The sequence below is a fragment of the Lissotriton helveticus genome, chromosome 5_1 (assembly GCF_964261635.1).
Source record: "Lissotriton helveticus chromosome 5_1, aLisHel1.1, whole genome shotgun sequence".
Lineage (NCBI taxonomy): Eukaryota > Metazoa > Chordata > Amphibia > Caudata > Salamandridae > Lissotriton > Lissotriton helveticus.
The window spans coordinates 1,886,300,984-1,886,328,240 of NC_136065.1; the positions used below are offsets into that span (position 1 = coordinate 1,886,300,984).

A 27,257-nucleotide genomic window follows, 5' to 3' on the forward strand; every position below is an offset into this window, starting at 1 on the left:
GGTCCCCGGATGTTGCAGGGGACTGACCAATGCCGCTGGGTGTCTGCTGCAGTCCCACCAACCTGGGGACCGGCGCCCACTCAGCCTCCTTGCTCACCGCCGGGACCCGTGAAACTCAAGGTCCCGGCTCTACCACCCCGTCCAGGCCTCACAGCACAAGGCCTCGATCTTCTGCCCCCGGTGTGCGAATTCAGCCAGAACTGCGCACGGGGCCCGCCACCAATGTCCGACGCGCGGATTTATGCAAGGCGGAACGGAGCTTCTTTAGGCTGCGTCCGCCATGATGGCTCACTTGGCCACGCCCCCCATGAATATATAATTATATTGATGTGCGTTCCGTTGTACATTACTACCATCCATAGTGTTCTGTTCGCTAAACCTAACCACTTAGACCATTTTCAAGATCGCATCAGTCTTTGACCACACTAAGGAGGTCATTTGGATAGCAGGCGGATCACCACTGCCCATATTGCGGTGGCGATCCACCGGCTGAAAACCTTAGCCCGCTTAGGATCCCCCCCCCACATTACCATGGCGGGGGGACCCTGGCGGATAGAAAGACCATCCGCCGGTTTTGCTCCTGGTCAGAGTCGACCGGGCGGAAAAGCTGCTAACATGGTGATGTGTCTGGGAGACACCGCCATCCATATCAGCATTGCAGCGGGGTTGTGCCGCCACGGAAAGGCAGGCGGTTGTCGCCTTTGGGGGCCCGTAGCGGGCCCCCAGGGATTCTGGGGGTGCACATGGGGGTACCTAGGGTACCCCCCTGCAGTTCCATGCACAACATGGCAGGCATTGCACAGTGCCTGCCACATTGTGCATGGAAGTGCACGACATGCCTTCTTGGCATTGCTTGGGGCCGCAATGTCAAGAATGCAGGATGAGCCCGCCAGTGTGGCGGGCGCATCCTAATGTCACGAACGGGACCCCCGCACCAATGGCGGGCAGTCCCATTCTCCGCGCCAGCCTAAGGACCCCCTAAGGTTGGTGTTTGAGGGCCAGTGGTGTGTGTGCGAGGAGTGTGCTATGACAATCCTAGTGCTCTACCATATCTAACACTAAAATCCAGTCTGGGGCAGTCACTCTATACACAATTAACCCAGATACAGAAGTTTGATAGAACAAAACAGGGCTTTCCAGCAAGCCCAGGCCCAGATCCACCTCTCCTCCTGCCACGAAACACCAATACCTTCCCACACACAGGTCTTTGTTCTCTAATCTGGGCACAGCTTTCACACCTCTTCAAATGCTAATTACTGGTTGGCAGAAGTGAGAGAACAAATGCAAACATAGGCCTCGGGAACTACAGGTCAGGAAAAGGCACGTTTTGAAAAGCTACTTTTCCTAGACATTTCTTAAAAGTCTTTGCCATTGAATTGGATTTTTAATAACTATTACAAATAGTTGTTTAATTATTTTCCTAGCAAGTCCCATTCCCAAGATTACAGTATTAGCATTTTTTATCTGTACTCTGGATTTCAACATGGGACAGCTAGGACTGCAACAGTAAAAAAATTATTTTAGGTACTAGTCACTGTAAGGACATGTTAACATTAAATGTCTACGTGTTTTACTTTTAAATACCATGCAACTTGCCTTGCCAGTAAAAAGGCTTATATAGGGATGACTTATTAATATTTAAAAGGAAGGTTTTGACCTGTCAAAACTGTTCATTTTGACAGGTTGAATTGCAGTTTGTACACTGCTACAGGCAGGCTACAATAGTAGGCCTGAAGCCATGTTTGCACTGCCACTGTAGTGGATGTCACAATAGGTGCTGCAGTCACATTGGCAACATTTAACTTACAGGCCCTGGGTAGATTGTGTGATATATACTAGGGATTTATAGGTAAGTTAAATATACCAATTAGGAATATTCCAATTTAAGCATGTCTAAAAGGGAGCACCGTCATTTCATCAGTAGTTAGCAAGGTCAGAATGCACAGAGTTCTAACGCCAGCAAAAACATAGGGTCCAGCAAACGTTTTTAAAAATCTGGGATGACCACGCAGAAAAGCCAGATTTCCTACAATGAGGATCATCACATTTTTGACATGATTTCTGTTTCAGGAGATGGCCTAGATTAGGCTAGGGATGCAGCAGCAGAATTTAGGAACTCATACACTCCACATCGCGGAAGTATCCACAGTGGAACGTGTTCTTCAGCAAGAAGAGGCTATTATGTAGATCTGTCAGAGGAAAGACAGGCACTATTAGTCCTACGTCAGCCATGTTTTATGGTAGTTAGGCATTATGAGGACCATGCTAACTCTCCTCTCTCCTCTTTTTTCATTAGGTCAGTTGTCCGGGCCAGACATGACGTATTGGGCACCGGGCGTTTTCCCGGTGGGCTGGATGAGTGGGGGCTGGTTTTCTAGCAGTGGGGAGCGGATTTGTTACTGTGGGGCTGGTTTTGCAGCAGTGATGCTTAACACTGCCCCCCACCATGCCCCCAAAGGCCAGTCCAGCTGAATTGCCAGGGCTGGTCTGTGTTGCCAGTCCAGCCCTGTCAGTGGCTGTAAGATGCCCCGGTGGTCTGGGTTGTCAGACACTCAAATATTACAACTGCTTGGCTGAGGGCTTACCTCGCAAATAGCACTAGGTCTGGCACCAACATTGAACGTTTTGGAAGGTCTGACATAAAATGGGAGAAAATGGTCTTGTGGTGGGGAACTTTCTGGAATTCAGACCTTTCATTGGCATACTGGTTGGCCACTTGAGGGCTCACTTGTTGGGTGAGATGAGGCAAGCATTGGTTATCCTGTCCAGTCTAGCAGGGGAAACTCAGATTATATGGTCTTAAATTTTCCAAGGCTCACTTGGCTGGGGCACTGTTGCACTTGGTGGGGGAAAGTTTAAGGAAGCTGAACAAAATGCTCTTCCTCACGGAGACATGACAACTCTGCTCCTGATGGGGTGCAGTCACTTCCTCCTGGCAATTGCATTGGAAGACTAGATCGATCCTGAAAAGAGGTGTGTGAATTGCTATCCTATAAAGAGAAAATTTAACGGGCACATATTCTACTTTCAGGATTGATAATTTTGAAAGTCTTCTCTTCAAACTCTTACTCAGTAGAATTTTTCTTTTTTCTGGTGTTCTATTGTATGGACTGCCTGGTCCATATGTCTATTTTCTACAGGTTTTCTCTGGCCTGGTTGCAGTTCTAATGGTAAATAAAGCCAATTTCACTGTGTTTGGTGATTTTAATCTTCATACTGATTAGCCTAATAATGAGGATGCAAGAAATCGGTCTTTTAATTTTGCATCTAAGCAACTGTCTCATGAAAAGGACCATACCATCTAGTTTTTAGCAAGTTGGCTAACCGTCAGGTACAGACCCTTATTCCTCTTACTAGGTCACACCATTTTATGATTCCAATAATTCTATCTTTTCCTTCCTCTTCCTCTGTACCACCCCCGTCAAACGCCTGAAACACTGTTGTTGCAAGCTAAATGGGGATGATTGATTGGGTGCCTTTCTGGCCACCAGACCTGATTTGATGGATAGCATCACTACTTCTAGATTCAATGCATAGACCACAAACTCATTGGATCTGGCTCTTCTTGCAAGGTGTTGTAAGAACACCCTGTGAAACTAGATTTGTCTTTGGTTCAATGCAAGTTTACTCACTTTGAAAAAGGACTGTAAGCGTCTAGAAAGACGTTAAAAGCCAATTACAGGACTAAAGTTAGGAAGTACTATGTGGAAATAAGAGCCTCTCAATCCACTTACTTCTCTACTAAAATTAAGCAATCTGCTAACTCACCTAAGGAGATTTTCCAGATTCTCAAGGATATCATAGAACCCAAATCTGCAGGTTCTGTGCCAGAAGCTTTAGTCAAACATAGCAATGGTTTTGCCTCCTTTTTCAACAAAAAGATTTTTGATATTTACTCCTCCTTTTCTGAAGACTCCATTAAGGAGTCTCTAGGAGGCGGCCCTCATCTGACGTGGTCAGAGGGGACTCTCTAGGCCTTCTCTAACCGCATGGCTGACCTCCTTAGAGATCTCTTAGGGGCAGTAAAATCAGGCTCTCCCCTCGGCCCTGCTCCCCTCCATATTCTGCGTCAAGGGTCTGAAAGTATTGCCCCCACACTGGTGGACCCGTTGAACTCCTCCCTCTCCAATGGGCAGGTTCCCCCACAGTAGAAAAACTGGGCTTTTTAAGTCCCTTTTTAAAAAATCTGGGTGCCAACACACTCTGCCTACGTAACTTTAGGCCGATTTCTTTGTCACCAGGTCCATCAAAGCTCCTTGAAAATCTTTTTAATAAACATCTCTGCGCCTACCTCAAGTCCCCAAAAATTTTCCACCCTACTCAAATGGGGTTCAGACGCCAGTACAGCACTGAAACAGCTTTGCTAGCTGTGGTTAAGGAACTTAGATTTTGGTTGAACAAAGCTGGTTCGGCAACCATTATATAGTAGACCTTAGCACAACTTTCGACGCAGTAGATCATGCAAAATGTATTCAGAGAATATCTATGGTGGGTGTTGGTGGCCGTTCCTTGGACTGGCTCTGCAAGATCATCCCAGTGTTGCAGGGATTCTGCACATACACAGAACTATGCGCAGGAAAACAGGACTTTGGTGTACAGGGGCTAAGCCTTCCTACTGCCTCAGTACCCACAATCCCAAAACAGACTAGCTATTGTGTCTCATTTGTTCTACTACATAATCACAAAGCTACAAACGATTAGACAACGCAGGACATAACACTCTGACTGACTCTCTCAGGAATCGCGGGAACAATTCATACCTTTTCGTTCTCTCACTTGTAAAAGTCCACTATAAGAATAGTCAGTCACTGTTATAGTTCAAAATGTTTATTTTAACTATAGTGCTGTAGAATACAGTATACGAGCCACTACCAGCAACAAAACGCAAAAACCTAAAACAGTCAGCATGGTAGCAAGTCCATAGATTACAAAAGGGGATATCATGGTAAACAGACAGTGGACAAAGGACTATAAGGCCTAACCACCCTCCCCTTTGAAGGAGGACGTTTTATTATATAAAAGAAGATCTCTGGGCTTTGTCAGCAGACCCCATACCTTAGTGCCTAGAAGGTAGTGTTACATCGTAGGAACTGCATAGCTCTTCTCCCTGGAAAGGTCCTTCTCCAAGTGTGTGTCAAACGCACATGCATTCCCATAATATCAAAGCACGATATTCCAGCAACTGCAGCTGTGTAGCATGTTTTGTCTAAGTGCTAGGGACTGACCAAAACAGAATAACAAGGGGCATTGTTTATTGACCTTGTACTCCATGTTCAGACAAAACTCCAGGAATAAGCAGAGAACGCATAAAGCAGACAGTACTCATGTGAAAGGCACAAACAGAGTCCAGAAAAATAAAGTCATGTAGCAACGTGCGCAAAAGCAGCATAGCTCATGCCAATTTAGCAATGTCGATAGGGACCCTAATGGCCATATGACGCCAGGTGTGGTATTCACACAGTCTTTCTTTATGTTGTGGGTTGCTTGAAGGATCCTCCATTAGTCCCACCCTTTTCAATCTTTACAGGTACCCTTTAGCTGAAATTGTCTATTTTTTCGGGTTGTCATTGGTTCCTTATGCCGATGAAACCCAGCTGATGATTTCATTTTCATTTTTCATATTCTTTATTTCGATGATTGTTCATCATAAAAGATACACAAACAGTACAATCATGCAGTATTAAAAACATGGTATTACAGTATTAAAACTCCCACAATTAAAAAGTATATAAATATTTCGATCAAATGCTCAAATTGACCACATTCTTAGTAAATTACTTCCTAGTTTCGAAGGGCTGCATTCAGACAATAGCGCCTCCTATGCCAGACAGTGCCCAGGTATTTTGCCACAGCAAACACAATGATTTCAGCAAGATCAGTTTTTAGTACCCTGTAAGCCACCAGGCACTCTGAGAAACCTAAGTTTTTACACAGTGGTACTATCCATTTCTTTCTCGCACCACTGTACTGATTTCTATTTCTCCTAATCCTAGTTCTTCTTATCTCAGTCTAACACCTTGTCTTAAGAAAGTGACCAGGTGGACAGCCAACGGTAAATTGAAGCTGAATGAAGACAAGACTCCGATCATGATATTGGGGAATAACCTCAACAAAACGTTCCCCTTTCTTGGGTCCAACTGTCTGGATAGACTTCCTAGTCCTAAAACGGCGATAAAGAGCCTTGGAATGTGGTTAGACTCCAGTCTTACTATGGAGCACCAGGGAAAAAACTCACAGCCAATTGCTTTGATGTTCTAAGGCTGCTAAGAAAGGTTTTAGATCGTCTCCCTGTCATAGCCATTAGACTGATTTCCCAGGCTCTCATTCTATCTCTTCTTGACTATGGCAATGTTCTATACATGGGTTCTCTACTGTATGTCACAAAGAGGCTTCAGGTCACACAAAATGCTGCAGCCAGGCTTTTGGTGAATCTCCACTGTTCCTGTAACTCGTCTTAGGTTTGATGGGCTTTTACTAGAGGAGACAAACGGTCCCTCAGTAGTCCACTTTACGAGTCAGGATCCATGTAGCTATATACTTAGTAAAGACAACGTACTTTACGAATGGGATCAGTAAGTATACCGACCCACTACATACACAAAGCGCTTTAGGGTGCGCGTTGATACAAAAGACACACAGCTGGGGCCACCCCGCTTTTTGTGGCCACCGCACACTTTTCGGGCCTGAAGAAAGCCTCACGAATACTGAAGTAGGCTGAAACTAGTAGACCTAAACACACTTTTATTGAGATATAGAGGGGCATCACCACCTCATATATATCCGACTATTGTTTTTACCCATGCAATAGGACCCTTTCATTAAAACTTTTAGAAGGGTTTTCCTATAGGCATTTTTAACACATACCTCACCTCACATAGCACTGTTCACTTATACACAAAATCCCGCTCCGCTGTAATCAGGCGTTGTAGCACAGCTGGATTGCATTCGGTGATCCAGCTGGGCCCCGATGATGAAGCATGCCACCTACTAGGTAGGTGGGTGAGGGGTTTCCAAACAACAAGAATGTGTTGTTGACTCTCAAGGGCTATGCCCTGACCAGTACCTGCCTGAGGTTTTGTCTCCGTTGTTGCATCGAATCTCCAATGTCACCAATCTCCAAAAAAGTGTCGGAAGGATCTCCACTGGCTTCTGGACGAGCAGCCGGTCCAATTTAAAGCCTTATGCATGCTGCATATATCTATTCATAAGAAAGGCCCCACTCTTCTTTTTCTTTTACTACTCCTACCATTTCTGGAAGGTCCTTGAGATCTGCTTCTGCCCATCTACTACAGGTTCCTAAGTTCAGCAGATTTTGCTGGGGCAGCTGCTTCTTTTTCCATGTGGCCCGAAAGCTGTGCAACTTTCTCCCCCTTGACTTACGCCAGTTGCCTTGCAAACTTTCTTTCTGTTAATCTTTAAAAACATGGCTATAAGGCAGGGCTTAATGTGAGCTGGTGGTTTCCGGTGCACAGCACTGGCACTTAACTTTCAGCGCCGGGGCCTGTGACAGTCTGCCACAAGGAGGCGCTGTCTGGCTTATTTTAAGATGACGAGGGTAAATATGAGAGGTACCCCTTAACTAAACATCAAGGGAAATAGGGTTGTCTAACCAGTGAACTGAAGATATTCCCCTGAATGAGAATGATTAGGAGAAGCCAAAAAGGGGTCAAGGGAAAAACAATACCACAATACAAATATATATGAAGAATTCTTAAAATTTATTGAAACATACAAATGTTAAAAGGAGAGTGGTCCCAAAGATTGGAGTCCACTCAGCAAAAATAAAACAATAAAAGGGAAGTTTCAATTTCGGCCAGCAAGATTGAATCACAAAGACAGAAAAAACAGTAAGACATAAAATTTGTACAATACTTATTGTATATTCGGACTCTATTGTATACACCTAAGCTATATGTACTATGATACAATATATCAGCGAAGATGTCGAGATCCTGAATTATACTGTGTGTAGCGTCGACGCGTTTCGGTGGTTTTCCAAATTACTGTCCACCTTTATCAAGACACCTTTTGGTTTCTGTCGTGGTGTAGGGGTCTATATAATTGCCCTTGAAGTCCGTGTGTTTAAGTTATATTTCTATATTATTCCATTTTTGAAAGCCAATTCTGTTGAGTTCTGTTTCTCTAATGTTCCGCTAAGGACTGCTCACTTCTCTGGGTATATTCAATATTAAAATTGTAGAACCAGAGGCATTAGCACCATGTCCTCGTGTTATGTGGTTCTAAGAGTCTGTTGTTTTACGATGGACTGCCTGCTTCTCTGGTTCTGCGGGAACATTAGAGAAACGGAATCTAATCCTGCAAGGACAAGACTTAGTCGCCTCTGGATTTTAACTATGTAAAGACGACCAGTAATACAGATTTTAGGCACAACAACTCTGAACTCATCATATGCCTAGGTACCTTACTTACAGGAGTATGAAATTGGATATATTATCTAGAGAAACAACTCAACAGAATTGGCTTTCAAAAATGGAATAATATAGAAATATAACTTAAACACACGGACTTCAAGGGCAATTATATAGACCCCTACACCACGACAGAAACCAAAAGGTGTCTTGATAAAGGTGGACAGTAATTTGGAAAACCACCGAAAAGCGTCGACGCTACACACAGTATAATTCAGGATCTCGACATCTTCGCTGATATATTGTATCATAGTACATATAGCTTAGGTGTATACAATAGAGTCCGAATATACAATAAGTATTGTACAAATTTTGGGCCAGATGCATCAAGCATCCATTTTGCGATTCCTTATTAGCGAAAAATAAGGAATCGCTAATAAGGAATAGCAAAATGGAATGCATCAAGCAATCACTACAAAAATAGCGAATCCTTAGAATTCCTTAATTGCGACTCGCAAATTGCGAGTCGCAATTAATGAATACCTCCCCATTCATTCCTATGGGCCCAGAGGCCCATAGGAATGAATGGGAAGACAATCTCAACTTGCGAATCGCAATTAGTGATTCGCAAATTGAGATTGCGAGTTCAAGGGTGCAGCGGTGTCCAAAGGACACCCTGTTGCACCCCTGATTTTGATCTGTGCACATATGTTGCGCACACACATGCCCTCAGGGCATGTGTGTGCGCAACATGAAACTTTAAAATATGCACAGAAGTGCATTTTTCTAAGTTTTTGCAAATTACCACGAAGTTGTACTTCGTGGTAATTTGCGTGCCCTATTAGCGAATTCGCTATTTTTGAAACTTTCATGCATTGCATTTAAGGAATCACAATTTGAGATTCCTTAAATGCAAACAATCGCAATTTAGCGAATTCTCTATTAGCGATTTTTGCATTTGGGATGATGCATCCCAAATGCAAAAATACCGGTCGCAAAGGGGCAGATTCTGAGAATCTGCCCCTTTGCGACCGGTTTTGAGCTTGATGCATCTGGCCCATTATGTCTTACTGTTTTTTTTGTCTTTGTGATTCAATCTTGCTGGCCGAAATTGAAACTTCCCTTTTATTGTTTTATTTTTGCTGAGTGGACTCCAATCTTTGGGACCACTCTCCTTTTAACATTTGTATGTTTCAATAAATTATAAGAATTCTTCATATATATTTGTATTGTGGTATTGTTTTTCCCTTGACCCCTTTTTGGCTTCTCCTAATCATTCTCATTCAGGGGAATATCTTCAGTTCACTGGTTATTTTAAGATGACAACAAAAGTTAATTATTAACTCAATATACATTAAACTGAATAATACATGCCACCCAAGCCATTGTTATAGCTTTGGGGTCTTGAAATAGTCTGAATCATGACTCTTGTAGGAGTGTAAATGTTAGTACTTGTGTTGTTACTATCATTGGCAGCGCTGGTAGGCAATGTGTGGCACAAGGTGCAGAGGCCTCCTGACATGAGCCCTGGAATTTATTTTTTGCAAATTCAGTACAGCTATAAGGAACTGTAATGTTGTCCTTTTCTCCCCTCTACCACAGATGACAGATACAGGATGTGAGCGAACTGTATTTATTGGATTTTGCAGGTCGCGCTAATACAGAGCGCCGAGCGTGTTGCAAACACCGGCTCCGGTCGCTTCTCTCGTCTCTCTCGCTTCGCGCTCTTTCTCCTCCTCTCCTTGCTCATGCGCTAGTGTTCCGCCCAGGCTCCGGCGCACCTCGTCATCACGTCGGGCGTCGGAGTCTAGAGCGCAACACTACATATCTCCTTCTTTTCCAACAACAGAACAAAACAAAGTCCAACCATCAATAGTCACTTATATCATAGTCTTTGAACCGAGAGGGCAAAGTGACCACCCTTCCAACTCGGGTTCCTCTTACCGGTGCGAGCTCTTCTCTGTTGACGTCACAGGGAAGACTCTTCTCTCTCTTGGATGTGTCCATTTCCTTTTCTCCAGCAGGGGTCTCGCTCACATTGGTTTCTTCTGACCGTGCTTGTTCCTTCTCCTCCCTGCTTCCTAGGATGGGTCTTTCCTTCAAGTCCTCACTCCCTATCACATTCTCTTCATCGTAGTAGGCTGACCGCTGGCCTTCTTCCTCTTCTTCCTTGGCAGCCGGCCACTGCATGATCCTGTTGACTTTTGCCATGCGGTCTTGGGACCACACCCTCCCATCACTGAGTAGGGCAGCTCTTCCGTGTACCTCTTGTACTTGTAGAGGTTTGCTGTACTTGCTTTCGCCTTTTCTTTGGAGAGTCGCCAGCTTGACTCTAACCCACTCCCCTTTTTCCAGAGCTGTGTCTTTCGTGTTGTGCCTTTTGTCGTAATGCGCTGCATACACTTTTTGAGCTCTTTCCATGTTGTGCTGGACCACCGCCGGTGACCATTTGCTCGTCACAGTCTTTTCTCTCCATGCCACATTGTCTCTCGTGAAGGGGAGTCTGCCTCTAAGGATTTGGAAGGGGCTGTACCCTACGGTCGTGGGGGTGATCCTGTAAGCCCATAACATGCTCTGCACTTCCAATTCCCAGTCTTTCCCTTGCATTATGGCTGCCTGTATGGAGCCCATCAGTACATGGTTAAACCGGTCCACCTGACCGTTGCACGCTGGGTGATACCTTGCTGTGTGCTTCGACTGTATTCCATTCCTTTCCATATACCTGTTCCATTTGTCCGAAGTAAGCCCATTGTCACTTAATATTGTCCTCGGTATCCCTTCTCTCAAGAACAGTGAAGTGAGGAATCTCAGCACCGTGTCCGTGTCCATGGTTTCCTGTATCTCAGTCTCTGGCCATTTCGAGTATTTGTCTATGACTACACAAACGTACTTGGCTATGCCCTGGTTGTCGAGTATGGGTCCTAAAATGTCTATAGTTTTTTTTTTTTTTTTTTGTGAGCGAACTGTGTTTCCAATCTCATGCCCTAAGTACGTGACTGATGACATGCCCAGCTTGCACTTACTCCATTCAGCTGTGAGTCCCCTTTCCTGGAGTACCGTGAGTACTTTCGTTAGTTTCTCATCATGATCCTCTTGACTGGTTCCCATGATCAGGATGTCGTCCTGAAAGTACTGGACGCCTGGTGAGTCCTTAAACAGATGGTGCATCAATTTTTGGAACACCGCTGCTGCCGAGGCCAGCCCAAACGGCATGCGGCGAAATTGATAACACCCAAAAGGTTTGATGAACGAGGTTAGTTTCCTGCTAGCTGGGTGCAAATCGATCTGATGATATGCCGATGTGAGGTCTATTGTGGAGAACCAAGACACCCCTTTCGTTCTGGCTAGCATCTCCTCAATCCTTGGCAGGGGAAACTTTTCCACAATCAAGCATTTGTTGAGCTCGCGGAGGTCCACACATAAGCGTACCTTGCCATTAGGTTTCCTGGCCACAACCAGGGGGGCCAACCATTCCGAGCTGTCTATTGGTTCTATTATCCCTTGTTCTTCCAACCTTTGGAGTTCCAACCGGACTGCTTCCTTCACGGCAATGGGAATGTTCCTGACTTTGTGGGACACAGGATGGGCACCTTCCTTAAGGAGTATTTTGTGCACAAACTTGTCCAGCTTGCCCACCGTCCCTCTGAATACTTTGGGAAAAGCCTGCTTTAGTTTCTCTTGCAGCGGCCATGGGTAATCCTCCGTCAGCAGGATCTGCTCTTTGCCACCCGGATCTAGCTTGATGCCCAAGTCGCCCTGGTCCTCCATCCGAGTACTGAGGGACCCTTCTCCACTACATACAGCTTGCAGTTCGCGGATCTGCCTCTGAATTCGAACTTCAAGGTGCAGAAGCCAACCATGGGGATCGCATTTTCGGTGAACGAAATAGGACGTATGTCTGGGGGATGTAGTCGAGTACCTAGGACGGGCACAAAGTCTTCTTCCCATACTGACCGTTGGACGATGGAGTACGGGGATCCAGAGTCGATTGCGATGTGAACCTTCACTCCCCCTATCAGCATGTCCGTGCGAGGCTTGTCTGAGCGCCCGCCAGCTACATCCAACACGTGATCCTCGATGCACAAGACCATGTCGTCTTCCACCAGGTCGTCGTCAGCCGGGGCCTCCGACGAGGACTGCCCGATGTATTTCACCACATTTCTTTTCCCTTTCTTGCGGCACACCTTCTCGAAATGTCCAACAATGCCACAGAACGAGCACCTGGCGCGAAACGCAGGACACCTTTTGTCTTGTGCTGAATGATCTGCACTACCGCACCTGTAGCACGAAAATTTGTTGTCCGTGTGTTGTCTACCCGGTGCAGCTTGCTTTCCTGCCCATCTGGGGTCCTGCCTTCTTTCTCCTGTCGCTCCCTTGTACCTTGTGGATGAGGCCGCGTCGTCTATCTTGTTCACCATCTGCCTCTGCATGCAGTCCTTTTTTGCGGAGTCAGCACATCTCTTTGAAAGTTCAGCCTTCTTCACCATAGCTATGACTTCCTTGAGAGATGTCTCTCCTTGTGCCCACAACTTGTCCTGAACCGACCTGTTCGTGGTATGCATGACTATTTGGTCTTTGATATATTCATCCTGCAGCTGCCCATATTTGCATGTGGTGGCTAGTCGTCTCAAAGCAGCTACATAATCGTCGATGGATTCACCTTGCTCTTGTTTCCTTTGTTGGAAGTTGTATCGGTCGACCGACACGCAGACTGCCGGGCGAAAATGGTTATCTAGGTCTTCTAAGGCATTCTTGAAGTCGTCATCTGCTGCTGCTGGCCTCTCTGCTGGCACTATGTTCGTGTACACTCGCACCCCTTCTGGGCCCAGGTTGTGCAGCAGTAGTCTTTTCTTCCTAGCATTGGAGAACGGTTCACCATTTTCATCCTCTAAGGCCTCCACGTAGTTCTTAAAATACTCCCTCCAGTCCTCCCATTTCATCAGGGGTTCCCCTGGTCTGGGTAGGAAAGGGACTGGGGCTGTGAGGGATGACATTTGGTTGCTCATTCTGGACGCAGTATCCGGCTCTCCGTCCCTGTTGCCTGTGCTGCCAGGAGCGTTGGGATTGCTTTCCCTATCTGCGTTGCTTCCTTGGCTGTTGGGACTGCCTGGTGCGTCTATTGGATTGTCTTGTGGGGTGCTGGAGAAGCGTATCCCTCCTTCCTCCCTATCGCTGTCGCTTTTTTCTGCCAGGGTCTCAGCTGTGTGATCTGCTGCACTGCGCTGGCTTTGTTCTGCTCAGGGAGGGTTGGGTAATTTGCTGTGCTAGGTGCTTGCGTGTGGCGCTGCTGCCACGCTCTGTAGTGAATAGCGCTGGTTGCTGGGCCTGCTCTCGGGCTTATAGTTCTGCTCTCACTCTCTGACCTGTAGCTCCTTGCTGTCCTGAAGCAGCTCCCTCGTGGTGCTGTGTGGGGGTGGGGAGATCCCACCTTCGTCGCCACTGTAATGTTGTCCTTTTCTCCCCTCTACCACAGATGACAGATACAGGATGTGAGCGAACTGTATTTATTGGATTTTGCAGGTCGCGCTAATACAGAGCGCCAAGCGTGTTGCAAACACCGGCTCCGGTCGCTTCTCTCGTCTCTCTCGCTTCGCGCTCTTTCTCCTCCTCTCCTTGCGCATGCGCTAGTGTTCCGCCCAGGCTCCGGCGCACCGCGTCATCACGTCGGAGTCTAGAGCGCAACACTACAGGAACTTAGTTCTACTGGGGATCTGGTTCAGACATTGACTGCTCTTGCGCTGAGGGGCCTTTGGGCAGCAATGCAATTTATAAGACTCCCAGAATAGAATAGAATAGTGATAAACATTGCGGGGGGGATGCTTGAGTCAGCAGGGAGTGTGGAGGGAGGGAGACGCACAACGGCGTTACCTCCTATCAAGACGTGGAAGATGCCAGCGCCCACTGAGAAGGAAAGGGGCACCCACAATTGCAGTACAGGACGAGGGGGAGCGTGTCTCTGTCATCCTGTGTGGCCTTGGCTGGGACGTCGGGGCGACAATGAAGTAACGCACTATGGGTCACTTACTCCCGTTCACCCCTTTAAACAGCGGCAATGGGACGCCTGAGGTACCACGTTTATTACTGAAGGGCATCGGTGGTGAACAAAGCCCGACTAGAAGGTTACTGCCTACTGAGTGGTCTTGGGAAGGGGTAGATTCCTGCCAGAGCACATCTTTTGGTTTTCTATTTTAGGCAACATGATATTTGATGGTCCACTGATTGTTGCTTTGACTTTTTTTCACCGTGAAATAAAGACTGCGTCATCGCTTTTAATTCTGGTATGGCCGCTAAGCGGTAGCGCAGCGCAGGGTGCTAGAGGCGCGAATTTGGGGGTGCCCTTTCCCTCCACTACGGCTACCCGACCTCAGCCTATTCGTCTTTCCCACTTGGCTACCCACCTCCCGATTTCCGCCACACATGCCCGGCTCTTGCCACCACCAAAGTTGGCTTCCCACCTCCCCGCACAAGCTGCCTGGCAACTTTCCAGCCGGTAGGCGGGCTGCCACCGCCTCCATCTGTGAAGCCTGGGTCCACGCCCCTCAGCTGGCTGTCCACCTACACTGCCCTCACAGCTGGCCCCCTCCCCCACTCTGCTTTCCCATTTCCTCCACATCCGCAGGCGGCGGCCTCCGTCTCTGGAGGCTCTTCCCAGGTAGGGGTTAAGCTCAGCAGTATACTCCTCCCCTTCGCCCTTCCTCCTCCCCGCCTCCATCCCTTGACTCCATGCCAGGGGCACATGATGATGCAACACGCTGCTTGAGCCCTGGCTTATTTGCATAAAGCCACTCCTGCTCTCCCCAATTGGCCACTCCTTCGGGGCTCCCCGTTCGGATTGGTTAAGACGCACCTTGCGTCCCGGGGGACTCCTCTGTAGCCGAGCCCAAGGCTGGTAGCGAGTGTGTGGGGTGGGGAGGAAGGCTGAGGGCGGAGCTCCGACCGGGGGTGTGTGAGGGAGGCGGATCCCTCCCGCAGCCCTCCCCCGTGCTCCCGGGCAGCAGGAAGTCTGGAGCTGCACGCAGTAGGACTGGAGAGCCGTGCATGGGAGAACCCGCAGCAGCCAAGCGCCCATCAATGTGCGGCATAAGGAACCGGGAGAGTCGAGTCCGGACCGTGCACCAGTCCATACAACCCCTGGACAGACCGACACACGGGACAGACCCGGAGGCATCAGCCGGCCTATTCACCTGAGGGGGAGACCATAAGCTCAGGATGGAGACCGGCCCGCATCGGACCATACATCTGGAATAGATATCGGCAGCCCATGGCAGCTGGCACCGACCCTTGCACTTTAGAGAGACCGGCAGGCTGCACCTTGTACTAACGCCTGCCGTCAGCGCCGGGCAGTACACTTTGTATAGGGACCGGCAGTCGGAAGGCCTTGCATCAAGTGTACATGCAGGCAGCCAGAGTTTGGTCATACACTTCAAGCAGCCATCTACCGCCCTCAGCGGGTTCGATACCTTATAGAGGATCCAGCGACCACTAGGAGTAGCGACCGGACGTTAGAAACGACCGGCACTAAGCCTGGGAGACCAGAACACTTCACTAGTGCCTGATGTTAGCTCTGCCTACGTGTTTCAGCTGCATCTTGGCGCACGGCGTCTCTCCCATCTGAATACTGCTGTTCCCAGGATTTTGTTGCGCGCCTTGCGCCTGCACCCCGCAGACTTTCCAGCTGTTCTGCTGCATGGAGCCCTAAACATTCACCATCTTGTACTCTGGTTGTGCCCAGGAACTTAGAGCGATCTCTCCGCAGCCTGTGCACCCCAGGACCCCTCGGACAGTTGTCTCAGTGACCCTACCACCAAGCAGTGGCGCTGGGCTGCGCTCGGATGTTAGCAGCAGCCCAGCACCCGGAGAGGCCTTGCCGGGGTGCAGGGGGCGCCCCCGCCCCGGGCCCAGCGTGGATTGAATGCCTTTTCAGGGGCTATGCTGGCTGGTGTGCTGCAGGCACGGCTTCACCCTACTGAGGAGGGACTATGGCGAGAAAGAGGAGGAGGAGGAGTCCTACGAACTGCAGATGAGCAAGGATGAGCAGGTGTACCCCCAGCGGGTGAGTGTGTGGGACCGCTTCACTCCACTTCTATGTTCCTCTGTTTTAACATCTGGCCCCGTGCCTCAAACTCAGTCTCGCGCTCTGTTTTATTACCCCTTTAAACCACTGTTCACTTGACGCAAAACTCGAGGCGTGCTTGCTGCGTAACACCAGTCCCCAAAATAAGCAATATTAGTTGGACACCGTCAATCGTCTCCTTTACCAACCCCGCTAAATGTTCTCCTTAGCTATAAATATCCAGTGACTGAAGTGCCATTTCTCGACCCGATTGTCACTTACACATGTCCACATCGATTCCCCTAATTTGATTGCAAAAACCACGCACTTTTCACCACCCAATTGCTTCAGTTTAGGCCACGAATTTGGCCTCACAGCACGTGATCCTTGAATTTGGCATTTCTCGTTCTCCTTGTATCTGGTACCACAACGTGACATCACTTGGAAAACCGTAAAAGGCACTTCCATTGGCATCGGTTTATTGCTCTATTTGTCGTCCAATCGAACCCTCGCTTCAATGGACTCCTCTTGGTAACACTGTTTGGCATCTCTTAGGTGGTCCGAGTTCGGCATCTCCTGGGACTTCTCAGGCTTCCCTAGGGCCCCCACTTTGGCACCTTTGGGTTCCTTTGTCCAGCACCCCATTTGATCCCTCAGTATGACCCCCACCCCCTCAATTCTACCCCTCCCAAGTATGAGGCCCACTCTGACATTCTTGAATCCCACAGTTTGGCGAAACGTAGGGCCCTTTAATTTAGTTTTCCATTGGGTCCCTTAGTTTGGCATAAATAGGGACCATTTTAGCATAGATTTGCATCCAACTATGGCATTTTTCTACCCCTTCTAGTCTAGCAACATTTGGGCATTCGGATTAGCATAATGTTTGTGTCGTGGTGGGATTTTATGGATCTCTCACTTGACCCACCCTCCCCTTGGTTCCTCCCATAATATTATGCACTTTGCTTATGCGTAGCCCCTCCCATTTGCCATCATCTTATCTTCTTAAATTGAAATCCCTTGGCTCAGCAAACTCCTTTTGATCCCCAGACCGCAGCCCCCAGACCATTCCACACTTCCTCTCTCACACCTATGCATAGGCCCCTCCCCTCCCCCTCTTAAGTCTGCAGAGCCCTGCAGTAACAATGGACTCTGAAGGGACAAGCCTGGGCCAGAGCCGGCCTCACTCAGCACGCCACCAGATAGCAAGGGAGGGTAGGCGTGCTCCTGTCTCCCCAACTCGTTCTCTCTGTTGGCTCTTCTGTTTGTGAGTACCTGTTCTTTACCTTTGTGTCTCCCTTCTGTGCTTAATTTACTGCCAGGCACTTGGGTTCAGAAATCTGATACATATTGCCCAGCTCGAAAGCAATCAGCCGACAGGATGGCTCATTGAGGGCAAGCGCCTGCTGCTGAGATCTGTGGATGTCACGCAGGGGGCCGGTTTATATCCGAACTCGGCTTTTATTTTAAGCGCATAGAGCTGCCAACACGGAGTTACATTCGTGTTTAGGCCGGGGTTGTAATCTCGACTTCCTTCCCGGTTGATTCATTTTCTGTACTTTAGTTTAATATACTATAAAATCGGTGGCAGAACAGGGAAGCCCACAATTATTGGCATGGCGACCGGAATTTTGAGGTTTTGTTGCTGTTTTTCCGCATAAATATGGATTTGTCTTACGATCCATCATCCGCTGCATGCAGGTTCGGGGCTCTTTACATAGCACCAGCATTGAGCCTGCCAATGCGCCAAGATACCCTTCCTATAGGCTATACATACAGCATTTTTTGCAGAATAAAAAAAAAATTTCTAGCTCAAAAGTTACAAAAAACGCAGCAACACATGTTGCTGCTCAGAGGAAGGGTTGACCTGTCACATTTCTATTCCTTATTGCAGCATCTAGGTGTCCAACTGGTTCTAGTGAGTTTAAAGCGTTTTACCAAATAGTATTACCCCATTATTTTTTAACTATTACACGTAAGCACTATCACACAGTGTGCTGTCTTACACCGCATAAGTTTGCCTTTTTGCCACATAATTTGGTCATCCCAGACCGCACAATACCAGTGGTCCTGCTATTGGGTAGTAACGGGGAGACCTAATTGGGGTGCATGTGTATGGGGTATTTCTATGGCACAAACCTAACCCGAAGGCAGTGGAGTGGGGCATTTTACAGGGGTCTCAGTGCCACTGATACTGTTTCCAAGGTGGATACCTCACTCCACATCACCATGGGCAGTGCTTCCTGTTTTGAACGTTTGACCTACAAATCACTACTATCAACTGTTTGTCTAATTAGTTCAGTATTCCCAAACCAGGACCAGGACTAGAACACCCAGAATGCATTACGTTGAGACACAACACCCCAAGAATGCAATCTGTCTGAAATGGCATTGCCTGATGTGGTCGGTCCCCTACTTGCTGATCAAGTGACAGCTACGCTGTATACAGTGGGGCCTGCTAGGAAACAGGCCAGGTAACTGAACACGCATAGTAGTCCTTAAAGCCAGAGCCCCGATCGATACACAAATATGACCAGCCCACGCGAGGTTCTTATCAGGTTTGCCTCATATATTGATGGGTGATCGTGTTGAGCAGCGTACCACAATTCTGAAAATCACCAGATACGTGAGAAAATAGTCAGCTGGACACGAATCTTAAACCAAGACGCGTCTTGTAGAAATCGTTTTCCTGGAAAAAATGTATAATGCATCGATGCGATTAAGATAAAGTCGGTAAACCAGTTCCTCTTCCAGTATGTAAAATTGGAGATATTTTGACTTAATGATGCCTTTCAAAGGAGGTAGAAAGAGCCTCACCTAGGCCTGATAATACCGGCGTTCCTCAGAGCCCAGTGACCCGCTGTCATTGGATTACCACGTTTTCACCCAGGGCAGCCCCCTGCGCCACTTTAATTTGATTCTTTGTGAAGGCTGGATAGGTTATGGAGGCATCATTGTTTTGTTTATTTATTTGGCAATACATGACGTTTTTACCTGGCATGTTTTACATAGGTCAGTGATGCTATGTTCACAATAGGGTAATATATAAATCAGATGGTGACTGAGGACAAAGCACCTAAACCTTTTTTGTGGAGGGACATTTAAACAGAGAATGAAAACAGTAAGACAAACGTGCACGGGGCATAGTAACAAGGTAGACCGATTTAGATTGTTAGAAGGCATTTAGCTCGCGGAACGCTTACGCTATCCATATTAATGCTTAATTAGCTCATGTGATTGCTTTGCATTCTGGGATCTGTAGGCCTGTTTATAGTATTATAAACCTTGGGTAATCGAACCAGAATGCGAAGTAAAAACCTGGACTTCACCCCTCCCCCCGATCCTTACTTGCATGGTCCTGGCTCTAATATTGCTTCCTCAGCACTCCTTCTTGGCTCTGCACAGGTTATACAGAGGTGCTGTTGTAGCTAAACTTTCCCACCCACACAGGCTGTTTTTCAGACGCACTCCACGGCTTTTCTTCTGGATGTGGTTAAGGAAACTGGAGACGTTCTTTCTTCCCCTTCCTCACCCTGCCCCCCAGGACAGAGCCTGGAAGCAGCAGCACCTTCTTCTGATCTGCCAGACGGCTTCCTGTGGTCTGTTCCTGATGACTGGGCAGCTTGAAAGCAGGAAGCGCGTGCTCGTGCAGGCCCTGCTGGGAGGCTGAGAGAGGGGGGCGGGCTGGTGCCTGCTGCGAGGGTGCCGGTGTCCGCACCGAGTCACCTTGAGGGGGGAGAGCCCTGCTACCGCAGAGGGGGCCTGATGCAAGAGCGATGGTGTCCACGCGGAAGGAGAGCCCTGCTACCGCAGAAGGGGGTGGGGGGGGGGGGGGGGGGGACCTGCTGCAAGGTTGCTGGTGTCCACACAGAGTTAACTTGAGGCGGGGAGAGCCTGTTACAAGGGGAGGGGCGGGGGGCTGCTGCAAGAGCGGCGGTGTCCACATAGTTACCTTGAGGGGGAGGGGAGCCTGGTACAAGGGGGGGGGGGGCTGCTGCAAGGGTGCTGGTGTCCACACAGAGTTAACTTGAGGGGGGGAGAGCCTGTTACAAGGGGAGGAGCGGGGGGCTGCTGCAAGAGCGGCGGTGTCCACATAGTTACCTTGAGGGGAGGGGAGCCCTGCTATCCCAGAGGGGGGGCTGCTGCAAGGGTGCTGGTGTCCACAGAGTTAATTTGAGGGGGAGGAGAGTCATGCTCCCCCAGAGGGGCCTAATGCAATAGCGGTGGTGTCCACATAGTTACCTTGAGGGGAGGGGAGCCCTGCTACCCCAGAGGGGGGCTGCTCCAAGGGTGCTGGTGTCCACACAGAGTTAACTTGAGGAGGAGGAGAGCCCTGCTGCCCATTAGGGGGGCTGCAGCAAAAGTGCCGGTGTACACTCAGTTACCTTGAGGGGGAGGAGGCATGGATTCAGCAGCAGTGTTATGTTATGTTATGTTATTTATTCTTTTGTATAGCGCAACGGTTACTCAAAAAGAGTGTCCCGGCGCTTTAGGTAGGGAGAACTACTTCACCATAACATAACACAGTAAAAGAAGGGAATACAAGAAAACACAGTAAAAAGGGGCTACTGAGAGGCCTACTGGGTAAACAACCAGGTTTTAAGACCTCTCCTAAAATCAAGGAGACTAGTGGCCCCCCTGAGTGGGAGCGGAAGCGAGTTCCACATCTGTGGAGCCAACAAGCCGAAGGAACGGCCACCCAGGCGCGCTCTCTTCACACGGGGAACAACCGCCAAGAATAAAGATTCTGACCTCAAAGAGCGAGCCGGATGGTAAAAGGCAAGTCTCTTTTGGAGGTACTTTGCTCCCACCGTATGGAGAGCTTTATAGGCCAGAGTCATAGCCTTAAAGGCAATCCGTTTGCGGATGGGTAGCCAGTGCAGCGTCAGCAATAGACCCGAAGCGCTGGCCCGTCTATTTAGACCAAAGATGGCCCTGGCCGCCGCATTCTGCGCGACTTGGAGCCGCTGCAACAGGTACTCTGGTAAGCCCAGGTAAAGACTGTTGGCGTAATCTAACCTGGAGCCTATCAGAGCCTGCACGGTCAACTTCCTGTGTTCCTCCGACAACAGAGGTAAGAACCTCCGCAGCATCTTTAATAACCCGAAACAGGTACCAGTCACCCCAAGGATCTGGGCCTTCATCGTCAGCCCCTTGTCCATCTTGTACTAGCGTACAGCAATGACCGCTGCAAGGGTGCTGGTTGGAGTACAGGATTAATTTGTGGCGAAGGGGCCAGGTTCAGGTGTGCCCAGCCCTGCTACCAGCGACAAGTGACTGTTGCAAGGGTGTTGGTGGTGTACAGAGGGACCCGGCTGCAGTGCTCCTGCGTGGCACAGTTCCGTGTATGAGCAGTTCACATAAGGTCTTTTTGGTTGCATACTGGGATTTGTGGTTCTGTGTACCCAGTTATAAAACCTGGACTAGAAGTTCCAGAATTCAAAGAAAATTCCTGGTCTGGATGAACTACTCGGGCATGTAACTGGAAGTTTGCGGCGTCTGCAGCTGCAGCAGGAGTGCTTTGGTGACTGCTGTGGGTACCAGTGTAAAGAGGTAACTCCAAGGGAAGGTGCATGGTCAAGCAGGAATGTTATGCTGTCGCCTGGCGGGGTGGGATCTTGAGGGGGAAGGTGGCTGTCTGCAGCAGGGGTGCCCTGTTTGCATCCACAGAGACTCTCCTCTGCAAGGCTGTTGGTATAGAGTTCTTGCGGGAGAGGGTGCACGGCTGCTGCAAGTGTGGTCTTTAATCATCTAGAGCATGGGTACTCGCAAACATTTTCCAAGGGGCCACAAAGTATAGTTTGTGTTGTGCCCGAGGGCCACACTGATGCCAGCAGGGTGGCGGGAGGGGGTCTGGGTGGGTCATGGATTGTGAAAGGAAGTTCAAAACATGTTAAATAAACGGACAATCATTTATTTGCAGGTTAATAAATGCTTGCCCATTTATTTAACATCGTTTTTTAAAATATTAGTACTAGCAAATAAACAGCAGCTGATGTTTCTGTTCACCAAGGGGGCCACACTTGAAGGTCAAGAGGGCCGCATGCGGCCCCTGGGCCGTAATTAGAGTATCACTGATCTAGAGGCCACTCTGTCAAAGGTACCTGCTGCATGGGTGCTGGTGCACAGAGTGAACCCAGGGTAGCACCTGTTGCATGGGTGCTGGTGCACAGAGTGAACCCAGGGTAGCACCTGTTGCATGGGTGCTGGTGCACAGAGTGAACCCAGGGTAGCACCTGTTGCATGGGTGCTGGTGCACAGAGTGAACCCAGGGTAGCACATGCTGCATGGGTGCTGGTGCACAGTGAACCCAGCGTAGCACCTGCTGCATGGGCGCTGGTGCACAGTGAACCCAGGGTAGCACCTGTTGCATGGGTGCTGGTGCACAGAGTGAACCTAGGGTAGCACCTGTTGCATGGGTGCTGGTGCACAGAGTGAACCCAGGGTAGCACCTGCTGCATGGGTGCTGGTGCACAGAGTGAACCCAGGGTAGCACATGCTGCATGGGTGCTGGTGCACAGAGTGAACCCAGGGTAGCACATGCTGCATGGGTGCTGGTGCACAGAGTGAACCCAGGGTAGCACCTGTTGCATGGGTGCTGGTGCACAGAGTGAAGTCAGTGTAGCACCTGCAACATTGGTGCTGGTGCGCAGTGAACTCAATGTAGCACATGCTGCATGGGTGCTGGTGCACAGAGTAGGGAAATGGCCAGAGATCTGCTCAGTACACAGTAGGGCAATACTTGTGGGGAAACGGGAAGAATGTTCCAGCCTGATTGGAGGCTAGGGTGTGATACGAGGCTGAAAAAATTGATAGAGCGGACAACGGTGGCCAGGTCTTGTCGGTGTCTGACAAAGTCAGTAAAAGCTGCCAGGCTCTCTCCCCATAGCCAATCACAAGCAGTGTTGTGATTGGTCAGGAAGGCCCCCAGCCAGGGGCTAGTGGGGTGGGCATGTTCTCCATGCAGGCTGCAATACAGCCTGCATGGAGACGGGCAGAGTGCGCATGACTGGTTTGGACAGCCCTAGAGGGCCTACCAAACAGTCTTTCTGCACTCAGGAGTGGGCAAACCACTCCTCCCATACCCTGCTCAAAGAGCAGAGCAGCCCCCACCAGCCAGCAATGCGTAAAGCAAACATAAAATGGTAATGACTAAAAGTTATTATCATTTTGTGTTTTGGTTTTCTCGCAATGCAAGAAAGCAGTGGGGTGACACTCCTGCGCCCTAGTGAAGGAGCTGTCCCTGCTCACATGCATCCCCATATGCAGCTTCTCATCGCTGCATCTCAACAGTTGTCACTCAGTAAAAAGTACTTAAAAAAAGCACAATGCACGTACCGCCCAGGAATGGCCGTGAAACGCACAGCGCCTGTCTGTTGGGGAGACTGACTCCGCCCCCTTTTGTCCAATGATTCCTTAATGTACAGTGCTAGCGCCTGGATGCCCTCACCAGAATCGCAGCATGACCGACTGCTCCACTGTCCACAGTTGCATAATTTTAGGGTGATGAGCTGGGACTACACACATTGGGATGGGTGCTTGCTGAGCAATACCGAGTTAAAAATTAAAATAAATAATTATACATACATGGTTTACTCTCACCCCACTATCCAGCAGGTTTGCCATATAATAAAAGTATTGTGTTCTTTTCATACTTTAAGGGACTTTGGTTCGGCCCTCTCCTGCCCATACCTGGATCAGGAGTTGAGACTTCAGCCACTGGCTTGAGGCAATGTCAACCACATGCTGGATTTTAGTCTTGCCTTCTGTACAATGGATGTATCCTGCCATCATTAGCATAGGGGACTGTTTTACATATGAAACGTGCATTCTGTCGTCACACATGTAATTATTTGCCACATCCATATATTGTGTACAAATTTAAATAGTTTTGCACTGCAGCAGATAGATATTTTTACATTCCTTTTGTAAGCACTCGAGTGAGAGCATCAAACTTATTGGCTTTGCCATATTTATTCTGAAAAATCACCCTACAAGTATTATGGCTGGGTAAAGCTGATAAGTGGCCCCATATCATGTGTAACACCCTCAGCCAGTCCTAGTTTTATAGACAACAGCACTTGGCATGCTGGGATTTTTTAACAATTATATGACAAATGCATGCATAGTTAAACCACACATGGCTCTACTATGTTGCCCCAACAATGAATGCCCCTAAACAACACATACCCTTACCACTGATGCCTTTACCACAACATTTTGTGGTAGAGGCATGTGTGTTGTAAAGATTACACCCAAAACCCCCATGCCAGAGCCCTAAAAACTACAGACCCCTAAAACCTACCCCACCTGAGCCCTAAACACTACCCTGACTCCCCAAGCCCTAATCACTAACCTGACTCAGAGTCCTAAACACTACCCTGAGCCCTAAACGCTACCCCAACCCAGACCCCTAAAACACTACCCGACCCCCAAACCCTAAATACTACCTTGACCCCTAAACATTCTCCGTCCTCCTGATTGTAAACACTACCCTGACCCGAGCACTAAACACTTCTCGTCCTCTTGACCCGAAACACTACCCGACCCTCCAATCCCTAAACCCAACCCTGAACCCCCCACTGAGCCCTAAAAACTTCCGACCCCCTGAGCGAAAAACTACCCAACCCTTAAAAACGACCTCCACTTCTCCTCCAAAACCCAGACCCACTTACATCACTCACTGCGTCCTCTCCCGATCCTTCCTGTTTCTAGGCCTGCCAAATCCCAGCATCTAGACCCCACACTGCCATAACTTTGCATATGTGTAGTTAAGTCATATGCGTTGTTGAGGCATGCATGGTTGAGCTTGAGGGGGAAACGGCACATGAAGCTTTGCCCGCGTTGGAAATGCCGTTTCACTTTTTTAAGCCATACTTAAAATATTTAAAACAAAACTAAAAGTCCCGGGTTGGACGTTGCTTTTATCTAAAAATTCTAGGACCAGCTGAAGGTATCTCACATAATGCGATCAAATATATTTTTTCTTTCAATCCTGAGGATTTAACAGTTTTTGTGCTTTGAGAATTGGAAGTGGTTATGCTTGGCTTCACAACAGTTTGCCAACAGAGCGAGAGTGTTACTCCTGCTGTGTCTTATCTTCAAGAGTACCTTGAATTCCACCACCTCCGTCATGATCCTCTGTTTGGATTCATGCCTTCCGGGGGCACAGAGCCAACTTTAGTAGTATCAGGGAAGAGATCCTCCTTTCTCTGGTTGATGGCAATAAAACTATCTGGTCTTTGTCTCCTCGAGCACTGTTGACCACTGTCAATCTCAGGATTGGAGCATTCTAATCATGCATGTTTCCAGTGTCCCGAGGTGCTCATTCAAGAATCATTGTGACTTCTTTTCATTATGTAGGTTTGCTGCTGTGGCCCAGCTCCATGAATAGTATCGGGTCACCTCCTAAATACACACTGATGCACAAACCTACTTGCGTGTAGAAAGTATTGCACAGAATCCAACTAACATCCCTTCGTGTCGGGACATGTGTTCTATTGGATGAGGAAGAGCTTCCGTTGCATGAACCATTCTAAGAACAATATGCTAGTAATCTGACTCAGTACCTATGGACTTGCCCACAAACCTTGCAATCCCTTTAAACTTCTCTTAAAGTGAACAGCTCAGGGACTCTTTTTTTGATTCCGACCTCTCATTTGTTCTTCAAGTCAAAGCTACAGCGAATGGTGTGAACTTACAGTACTTGCTGCAAAAAATCCTTCCTTCTCTACACCAGCCACAGAGTTGAGCTGACAGCTCTCCTCCTACCATGCCTTGACCGTAGTCATAGCGTCTAATTTGGTCTTTCCAAAAAGCTAATTTCAACCCCCCCCCCCCCAAAAAAAAACAGAACCAGGCCATACCTACATAAGCAAAACCAAATCACCTTCCCCCCTGGCCACTAAGGCATGCCACTGGCTCTCACTTAAAGCCAGGATTACATTTAAGGACCTACGCACTCCCCACAAAACAAACTAGGTCAAATGCCCAGTGTACCTCCAAAAACTGGCACCACAACCTCCCCTAAAGACAAATCGGGTGTTCCTTCAAGAGGCTAATGCAAAAGAAGATTGCTGTGCGCACCACTACCCACTTCCTGAAATGTCCTCAGTCCGAACTTGAGATGCATCTTCATGAAGTGTCTGGAAAGGAACAGTTGAGACTGGCTTTCAACTGAACTAAGTGCCATGGAGGAGGCCGCAATGGAAGAATTTCAGACGGTTTCTCATCCGTCTGGCTGGACTCTTCCTTTCACTCTATTCTACATTTTCGAACCTCTGTCAAGCACTTAGAAGTAACTGAAACAAGCATTTGCAATGCAATAGGTCTCACAATTGCGAGGTTGTGAGCTATTGGCATTGTAAATGACAATGCCTTTTATTTGTATTAAAAAAAAAACTGCAATAATAAAAGGCATTGATATTTACAATACCAATAGGTAAAAGTTTCTAAAATGTGAGACCTATTGGATTGCAAATACTTGTTGTTTACAAGTGCCCCATGCTGCTTTCACATTACTAGAGGATACGCCCCTTTCTTTGGACGAGCTTTGTGAAGCTTGCATGATGCGCTGAATCTTGCAAGAAAGCATGTAGTGCCTGCAGTAGGAGAAACCATTAAACAAAATAGTGCTTACAGAGTAAATAAGAGATAGGTGTAAAAACAGAAGTAAAAGGCCCAGTCCTCGTGGGTGGGAGGTTGCAAATGAAGACTAATGAGCCTATTAACGAATCAGAAGCCACAATGGAGAAGCGTGGCTCAGTGGTTAGAGGCGGCAGACCCGGAAGCTGAGATCGACCGTGGACCAGGGTTCGATTCCCCCCCTCGGCGGGTCT

The 27,257-nt window shown here is 48.3% G+C and overlaps 1 protein-coding gene across 2 annotated transcripts in view; it reads left to right on the plus strand.

Annotated features, from left to right (window-relative positions):
* The first annotated feature begins 15,369 nt into the window (after nucleotides 1–15,369).
* PLEKHH3 (pleckstrin homology, MyTH4 and FERM domain containing H3) overlaps nucleotides 15,370–27,257 on the plus strand; it is a 294,750-nt gene continuing 282,862 nt past the window's right edge. For both annotated transcript variants that reach the window (XM_078645364.1, XM_078645365.1), the window contains exon 1: nucleotides 15,370–16,422. In XM_078645364.1, coding sequence (XP_078501490.1) covers nucleotides 16,282–16,422 — 141 coding nt within the window. In that variant the 5' untranslated portion in view covers nucleotides 15,370–16,281. The remainder of the gene's footprint in view (nucleotides 16,423–27,257) is intronic.